The sequence below is a fragment of the Babylonia areolata genome, chromosome 11 (assembly GCF_041734735.1).
Source record: "Babylonia areolata isolate BAREFJ2019XMU chromosome 11, ASM4173473v1, whole genome shotgun sequence".
In the NCBI taxonomy this organism is placed as follows: domain Eukaryota; kingdom Metazoa; phylum Mollusca; class Gastropoda; order Neogastropoda; family Buccinidae; genus Babylonia; species Babylonia areolata.
This window is the reverse complement of record NC_134886.1, coordinates 16,906,084-16,915,562: the sequence shown is the minus strand read 5'-3', so window position 1 is coordinate 16,915,562 and position 9,479 is coordinate 16,906,084. Positions and strand designations below refer to the sequence as shown.

General features: G+C 41.4%; 1 protein-coding gene across 1 annotated transcript in view; it reads right to left on the bottom strand.

Annotated features, from left to right (window-relative positions):
- The window catches only part of LOC143287152 (sodium/myo-inositol cotransporter-like), a 16,357-nt gene extending 8,834 nt beyond the window's left edge, over positions 1-7,523 (bottom strand). Inside the window, exons 1-8 of the mRNA XM_076595097.1 lie at positions 7,440-7,523; positions 6,872-6,943; positions 5,650-5,754; positions 4,020-4,079; positions 3,593-3,697; positions 2,835-2,940; positions 1,373-1,453; positions 187-401 (exon numbers count right to left, since the gene is read on the bottom strand). Of these exons, the coding sequence (XP_076451212.1) occupies positions 187-401; positions 1,373-1,453; positions 2,835-2,940; positions 3,593-3,697; positions 4,020-4,079; positions 5,650-5,754; positions 6,872-6,943; positions 7,440-7,523 (828 nt within the window). The remainder of the gene's footprint in view (positions 1-186; positions 402-1,372; positions 1,454-2,834; positions 2,941-3,592; positions 3,698-4,019; positions 4,080-5,649; positions 5,755-6,871; positions 6,944-7,439) is intronic.
- Between the last annotated feature and the right edge of the window lie 1,956 nt (positions 7,524-9,479).

Genomic DNA, 9,479 nt, shown 5'->3' with positions numbered 1-9,479 from the left:
ACGACGACGCATACACACCCATCCCACTATCCCACCCCACCCACCCACCCAGAATACCACCCGGGGTACCCCCACCCACTCACTCCACCGCAACACAGCGACAATGACACATACACAGCCACCCCACTATTCCACCCCACCCACCCAACCTACCACCCGGGGTACCTTCCTCCCCACCCCACTGACCTGGTCGGTGCACCAGTACCAGACGGAGCCCGGGGTCTGGCCCAGGAGGAAGCCCAGCCAGGGCATGTAGTCGTCGTCCACGTCCCTCAGCATGCGGAAGGCCTGTGTGTCGGGCCAGTGGCACGTGCTGTTCACCACGATGGCCGACACGTTCAGGGGCACCGCCTGGGGGTAGCGTTCCAGAAGGCCTTGGAACCCGCCCACCTCCTGGAAACCTGAGGGGGGTGGGGATTGATGTGGGGGGTAAGATAGATAGATAGATAGATAGATAGATAGATAGATAGATAGATAATGGATAAATGAGGGGTTGCGCTGCAACAGGCCTTGGGAACCTCCTAAATGAATAAATGAATGATGGATAACTGATGGGTAGCGCTCCACATGGCCTTGGAACCCGCCCACCTCCTGGAAACCTGAAGGGATGGGGTGGGTGTAAGCTAGACAAATAAATAAACGAAAAAATGAATGAATGAATGAATAAACAAATAAATAAATAAATAAACAGATGATGGTTGAACTTGGGGTAGCGTTCCAGCAGGCTTTGGAATCCTCCTACCTCCTGGAAACCTGACGGGGGTGGGGGGTGGAGGTGGGGGGGTAAGATAAATAGATAGATAAACAAATAGATAGATATATATAGATAAATGAATAAATAAACAAATGATGGATGAATTGGGGGTAGCGCTGCCTTGGAACTCTCCCACCTCCTGGAAACCTGAAGGGGTGTGTGTGTGGGGGGGGAGATAAATAAGTAGATAAATAAATGAATGAATAAAAGAATAAATAAATAAACAAATGATGAATGTGTGAGGGGTTGTGCTGCAGCAGGCCTAGAAAACTTCCTAAAAAAAATGAATGAATGAATAATGGTAAATGAAGGGCAGCGCTCCACAAGGCCTAACTAACTTCCTACCTCCTGGAAACCTGATGAGGGCGTGGGGGTGGGTGGGTAGATAGACAAATAAATAAATAAATAAACAATGGATGAATGAGGGGTGGCGCTTCAGCAGGCCTTTGAAACCTCCTGGAAACCTGTGTGAATGAATGAATGAACGAATGAATGAATGAATTAATGAATGAACACAGCACAGCACAGCACAACACAACACACCAAATCACACCACACCACACCACACCACAAACACGATACAGCACAACACACCACCTTTAACCCTTTAACCTTTACCTGCCACCATGAGGTACACGGCTCCCCCCACCATCAGCACAGCCTGCAAGGTGTCCGTGTAGATCACTGCCGTCAGTCCTCCTGGGGTGGACACAGAGAATCCATACATAAATGATTGAATAAATAGACAACCAAGCCGGCTACAGTGAATTCATACACAAAAAGTTTAAAAACAACCCTTCAATGCCGGGGGATGGGGGGGGAATGGAGGGGGGCAGTATAAAATAAAAAGTGGCGTTTCAAATCATAAAACAAAATCATGAAACAATATCCAAAAAACAAAAAACAAAAAAAACAAACAAACAAAAAATCTGCCTAAAAACTGAAAAACATTGCGTCTGGAAATATACCACTCTTCGATAAACTGTGTGAATTTTTCAGCCTTTCAGAGTTATTTCCCTTTTCCATCAGTCATCAGTGACGTCACTTTGTACGGGGGGGGGGGGGGGGGGGGCGGGGGGGGGGGGGAGGTACAGTAGAATGTATGATACATACATGTGCATATCAATATAAGAACTTGTACACACTACGGCACTATGGCACTCAAGAGGTTTTGTTAAATGGACAATCAAGGGGACCACAGTGAATTCAGACACAAATGACAAATGATGGAATGGATGGACAAACAAACTAGTCGATGTAAACAAAAATGATAGTTAGTACGTTGACGAATTGATAAATCAATTAACCAGTCAATCAATACGGTCATAAATGAATCAGTTGATGAATGAAAGAATGTATCAAGAAACAAATGAACCAACAATTAAACAAACAAACAAAAAAAGTAAATGAATAAATAAATAAACGTAGACATGTATACATACATTCATACATACATACATACACATACTGTGCCCCAGCGTTGATACTTCTCTTTCTCTCTCTATTGACTTCTTTCTTTACCACACGTTTATTATTCATTTTCTTCACTTTATTTATATCTCAGCTTAGTTTTGTTCAAAACTCATGTATGATCACGTCTTAACTTCTAGTTATGACATCCGTCACAAATTCAGTATGTACATGTATCAGGACAGGACTTTATATAGGATTTTCTTCTTGTCCTGTTCATCGATATCTGTGTTGTGTTGTGACATGTTCCAAATATGATACTGTTTAAACAATACATACATACAAGTACACAAATAAATAAATAGATAAATACATGAAGAACGGTAGATATTAAAAAGAGAAGACGAAGAAGGAAGAAAACAACAACATATAATCTTAACTAACGAATAAATAAATAGTGTGTGACTCAGTAAAGAGATAAATAGTTACATGCAGAGGTTAACGCACGCCCCCCCCCCCACCCCACACCACCCCCAAACCGCGCACCCCCCCCCCCCCCACACACACACCACGCACAGACACACACGCACGCACACACACACTCTCCATCTCTTTCACACACACACTCACATACATGCACACACACACACACACACACACGCACCCCTACCTGTGATGGTGAGTAATGCAGTGAGCAGGACCAGCACCACAATGGACACGTACAGGTCCCAGTTCAGAGACTGCTGGATGAACAGTGCTCCTGTGAACAGGTTCGCCTGGACATGCACACACACACACACACACACACACACACACACAGAACCCCCCTCACCCCACCCCCATCCCCTCACACACTCACACAAAGGCAGACACGCACGCATACACACATAGGCACACACACACATGCATACACGGGCAGAGCACGCACGCATATCACACACACACACAAACACACACACACACACACACACACACACACACATACCCACACAGGGCCACGTACACGTGTCCATTAGCACAAGCAACTGCTCACTCTTCTTCTTCTTCTTCTTCACATAATCATTATCCTTATTACTGTTATCATTTCTACTATGATCATCATTTTTATTTACTTGTTGTTGATCGTCAATTGTTGAACGATGTTATTCTACTTATTTTGCAAAGTTTTAAATCGTATTATTTTTGTTGTTATCATTAGCTAAACATCGACAGTGACGAATTAATTTTTGACGATAATGATATTCGTGATTAAAATGCTGCTGCTGCTTCTGCTGATAATGATAACGATAACGACGACGACGACGATGACGATGATGATGATGAATATGATGATGCTGATGATAATGACGATGACAAGGACGATAACAAAGACAGCAACAACAAATAATAAAGATGAGGAGTGATGACGACGATGACGACGACACTCACAGAGCACTTGGTGAAGACGTAGAGGACGAGGGAGAGGAGGGCAAAGTAGACCCTTAACCTCTGACCTCCGAACCTCAGGGACAGGTACTCTGGCATCGTGTATGTCTGTCGGCACACAGTTCTCTCCCTTGATAAGTGTTGTTTTGTGTGTGTGTGTGTGTGTGTGTGTGTGTGTGTGTGTGTTTGTCTGACTGTCTTTCTGTCTGTCTGTCTGTGTATACACACATATCCACTCACAAACACACAAATGTAATATTCATGTCTTTATGTATTTTCCTTTGAAAGAGAGACAGAAAGGGGAGACAGAGGGACAAACAGACAAACTAACAGACAATACAGACACGCACGGCAGGCAGAAAGCCATACGTAGAGTGACAGTGACATCATGCCACAGACAGACATAAACCAGGTAATTTATATCTCTCACCCCGCAGGCGATGTACACAGGGACAAACACCCAACCCAGAAGCTGCAACAGCAACAGGGCCTGCACATCAACCAATCAATAAATCAATCAATCAGTATAATGATAATGATACTACTACTAATAATAATGATACTAAGAAACCGAAGAAAAAGAAGAAGAATGATAATAAGGGCAATAACAATAAGTATTCGTGTAGCCATGAATCTTGTGCAGAGACAAATCAAAGTGCTTTCACACCAGTCATTCACACGCATGCATAACTCTAAAACTGAAGAACCCGAAGGAAGAGGTAAGGGAGGGAGGCTGTCTTGTGAAGAGGTGGGTTTTAATAAGACCAGACTTGAAAGGGCAGAGTGAGGAGACCTGACGAAGCGAAGGAGGAAGTTCATTCCAAATGCAAGGCCCAAAGACAGAGAAGGAGTCAACCCATTCACCTATCATTCAGTAGACAAGTAAATGAATGAACGAAATAACTGGACTGACGAATCATGAATCATGAAGTTGATAAGGAAAGTGTTAATGAATAAAGGGATCAATGAATCATTAAGTAAAATAATACGAATATGCATGAAATAAAAATGAATGAATGATGAAAGAATTGAAATGAATTGAACTTATATTTTATTTATGCCCATTCTGAAGGCGCCTGAACAAGAAGTTACAATCGTAATCGTATACGAAAAAGCAACATCTCATCAAGCAATATATATAACCAACTGACAGAAACTGTACGTCTTTTTAGGGCTTTATATAAATAAAGTAATAAATTCCATATTATCTCTTTGTTGGACATTGAAAACAAAAAGCTCAGCCGAAATATACATGGATCACGATGATATTTCTTGGAGTAGATTCTTCTCTAAGATCACTATGTGCAGGGCTACGAAACCCAAAATGTTATTCATTCTCTTCAGCTGACTCACATAATGGACACGATGAAAGAAAGAAAGAAAGAAAGAAAGACAGAAAATCAAAGAAGAAAGAGAAGAAAGTCAGAAACTATTTGTATTTGTGTTTCTTTTTATCACAACAGATTTCTCTGTGTGAAATTCGGGCTGCTCTCCCCAGGGAGAGCGCGTCGCTACACTACAGCGCCACCCTTTTTTTGTATTTTTTCCTGCGTGCAGTTTTATTTGTTTTTCCTAGCGAAGTGGATTTTTCTACAGAATTGTGCCAGGAACAACCCTTTTGTTGCCGTGGGTTCTTTTACGTGCGCTAAGTGCATGCTGCACACGGGACCTCGGTTTATCGTCTCATCCGAATGACTAACTATGAAGTAAAAGGTGAATAAACAACTAAAAAACAAATAGATAAAACAACAACAACAACAACAAAACATCTTGAAATAAACAATCACATTTATAGACAAATAGATGAAAAACAACAACAACAACAACAACAACAGATAAATAAAAAGCCGAATAAATGAATGAATTGATAAACAAAATGGTCAATGGTGACTTTCAGTCGGTTGAGAAATGAACAAACAAACCGCACAACAAGGACCACTGTCGTTCACTAAAAAGCCTGACAGTCGATCAAACCCCTTTAATCAATCTAAAGCCATCATCTACAAAACACTGGCCGCCCGTACAGCAGTGTGAGGGCCAGCCTGACATACATCACTCACGTTGAATTCCCAGGCCCCTACACTGATGCCACTGGCTGCTCCAGATCCCGCCAGACCAATGAAATGCTCCGTGCCGATGTTACTGACGAACAGGGACGCCCCGATCTGTACACACACACAACGCAAACCACTGAGCCACCGGGACACCCCGCTACATTGAAACATGGTGGTGGTGGTGGAGGTGGTGGTGTGTGTGTGTGTGTGTGTGTGTGTGTGTGTGTGTGTGTGTGTGTGTGTGTGTGTGTGTGTGTGTGTGTGTGTTCTTTGGTTTTAGCGTCTTTTCACTATTAGTGATATTAGACGAAAAAACAACCCCCACAAAAAAAAAAGAAAAAAACAAAAAACAAAAACGAAACAAAAAAACAAAAACAAAAACAAAAAACACCCCAAAAACAGGGAAGGGGGGGGGAAACAGAAAAGGTAGAAATCTACCAAAAAATGCATACATAACATGCAATAACATTTAACAGTAACAGTAACAGTTCAATAATGATAATAATAATCAGAACCCATTAACACAATTCTGAAGAACATTAAAGGAATGTAGAAATAGGGCTATGAACTAACGCCTGTGAAGGTTCGACCATAAGAACCTCGAAACCTAACTTTCGAAAAATCATCTGCAGAGTGTGTGTGTGTGTGTGTGTGTGTGTGTGTGTGTATCCAAATCAAAGCAAAACCCCAAAAAAAATATTATCAATCCATTTGGAAACTAACGTGCGCAATCACATGCTCCTCATAAACACTAACATAATATGATCATTTACATCAACAACAACAAAAATACTAAACAGGTAGATAACAATATCCCACATGTTGAAAACTTGTTCTCAAAGTCACGGTTTATCATATCTATTCAATACCGTGATAGGATTTTGTATTAAAGACTGAACAGATTACATTTTCATCCTGATCATGAAGTGTGTGTGTGTGTGTGTGTGTGTGTGTGTGTGTGTGTGTGTGTGTGTGTGTGTGTTAACAGACGGAGAAAGGGATAGAGGGGAGGTAATTTAGAATAGAACAGAATATATCTTTATTACCAAATGTACCGGGGGCACAAGGAATCAATTTATTGTTATATATGGGCATAAAGGGGGTAAATAATTGAAAAAAACAACAACAACAACCTGGAAATATCAAATATAACCAACATTATGTTGGTCTAGAGACAGACAGACAGACAAACAGAATGACGGACAGACAGACGGAGCAACATACTCACTGGCAGAAACCACATCGTTCGTCCGGCCAGGAAATAGCCCGAGGTGGTGTCCTTGTTTGATTTACACATGGCCTGCAGAGGCAGAGTAAAAGAAAAGAAAGGAGAAGACAAAGAAAAAGAACAAAGAAAGAAAGAAAGAAGAAAAAAACCAAAGAAACAAGGAGGATGGGGGAAGAGGGGGAGAAATGTGAAGGAAAAAGAAGAAGAAGAAGACTGATTGATTGAATCTTTAATGGGTAAAGAATTAGGCGCAGTAATGGCCTTTTTTTCTTTCTTTTTTTTTTTTACAGTTCTGCCCATTTAACGACACAAAGCATCAAGATAGAAGAAGAAGAAGAAGATTAACAACAACAACAACAACAACAATACAACAATAACAACAACAACAACAGCAACAGCAACAAGGAAAACACACACACACACACACACACACACACACACACACACACACACACACACACACACACACACAAACACACACACTCTCTCTCTCACACACACACACACACACACACACACACACACACACACACACACACACACACACACACACACACGTGTCACTTACAATCAAACCGACCAGGATGACCAAGACAAAATAGGCAGCCAGCACCCCTATGTCGGCTGCTGTCAGGGTAGCGTACTCTCGCATCTTGTATACTTTCTTTCTTACTTTCTTTCTTCCTTCCTTCGTTCCTTCCTCCCTTCCTTCCTCCCTTCTTTCCTTCCTTCCTTCCCTCTTTCCTTCCAACCTTCCTTCCTTTTCTTCTTTCTTTCTTCCTGTTCTTCCTTCCCTCCTTTTCTTCTGCCTGCTTTCTTTCTCTCCTTCAAGCCTTCTTCCTTCCTTGCTTTCTTCTTTCCCTCTTTCCTTCCTTGCTTCCTTCTTTCCTTCCTTTCTTTCCTCCTTCCTTCCTTTCCTTTCTTCCCTCTTTTCTTTCTTGCTTCTTTCCTTTTCTTCTTTCCTTCCTTCTAACCTTCCTTCCTTCCTTTTTTTCTTTCTTTCTTTTCTTTCTTCCTCCCTTTTCTACTTTTCTTCCTTCCCTCTCTTCCCTCTTTCCCACCTTTCTTCCCTACTTCCTTCCTTCCTTTCTTCTTACCTTCTTTCTTTCCTCACTCCCTTCCCTTTCTTCCCTCTTTCCCTCCTCTCTTCCTCCCTACCTTCCTTCCTGCCTTCCTCCCTCCCTCTCTTCCTCTCTCCCCTTCTTCTTTCCAACCCTCTTGCCTTCTTTTCTTCCTTCGTCCCTTCCTTCCTTCCTTCTTTTCCTTCTTTCCTTCCCTTCCCTTTCTTCCCTGTTCCCCCTTTCCCTTCCTTCCTTCTTCCCTTTTTCCCTCTCTTGCTTCACTTTCTTCCCTCCCTCCTTCCTTTCTTTCCTTCGTTCTTTCTTTCCTCCCTTCCCTCCTTCCTTCCTTCTTTTCTTCCTTCGTCCCTTCTTCTCCTTCCTCCCGTCCTCCCTCTCTCCCTTCCTCCTTCCTTCCTTCTTTTCCTCCCCTCTCTACTTCTTTCCTTCCTTCCTTCCTTCTTTCCCCTTCCCTTCCTCCCTCTCTTTCTTCCTTTCTTTCTTTCCTTCTTTCCTTCCTCCCGTCTTTTCTTCCTTCCTTCCTACTCCCCTTGCTTTCTTGGTTATTTGACTTCTTTCCTTTGCGTCTGTCCTTATTATTCTCTTCCTTCCTTCCTTCCTGATATATTTTCTTTATCTTCCTTCTTTCTATCTATCGTTTCTGGGTCACTTTATTTCTGTCTTTATTTCTCGCCTCTCTTTCTTTCTTTCTTTCTTGGTTTACATCATGTTCTTTGTTCTTAATTCCTTCGTTCCTCCCTTCTTTCTTTTTCCTTTCTTTTTTCTTCAGTGTCCTTTATTGTATCATCTTAAACTGTTTTTCTTTTCTGTTTTTCTTTCCTCCTTGTTCTGCATCCATCAGACTTTTGTGATGTATCTTTCTCCAGTTCTGCAAATGAAAAAAAAAAGAAGGAAAAAAAAGAGATTAAAATGGCACATTACTTTATTGGCACATTTTGTCGTCAGAATGAAAAATAAACAGTTCTGTATCTTTTAGGATTTATCGGTGAAAAAAAAAAAAAAAAAAAAAAATCCACGATACTGTTTGAAAATCAAATCGAACCAAAATTAAATCGTACTATGTCATGTCATATCATGTGATATATTATATACTCTAGCATGTCAAATATCATCTCATATTACATAACACAGTGCAACACAATACAACACAACACAATACAATACAATACAATACAATACAACACAATACAATGCAATGCAATATAATGCGATACAGCACAATATAACACAATGCAATACAATGTAATACTTAACAAACAACGAGGGGTAGTAACTCTGTCCATCATATGATTCACATAATTTAACGGAGAGAGTTACCAACTCTTTTTCGTTATTCAATCCTTTTACTCTCCTGGCATAATTGCTCTCTCCCCTTCAGTACAAGACAACACAGCACAACGCAATGCAGCAAAGCACAACACAACACAACACAACACAACACAACACAATGACTCGAGAAAACATCACATTTCTCACTGAACAGTCGCTTCCTTTTCCCATGCCAGAGATCCATATGACTGCTGGAATCC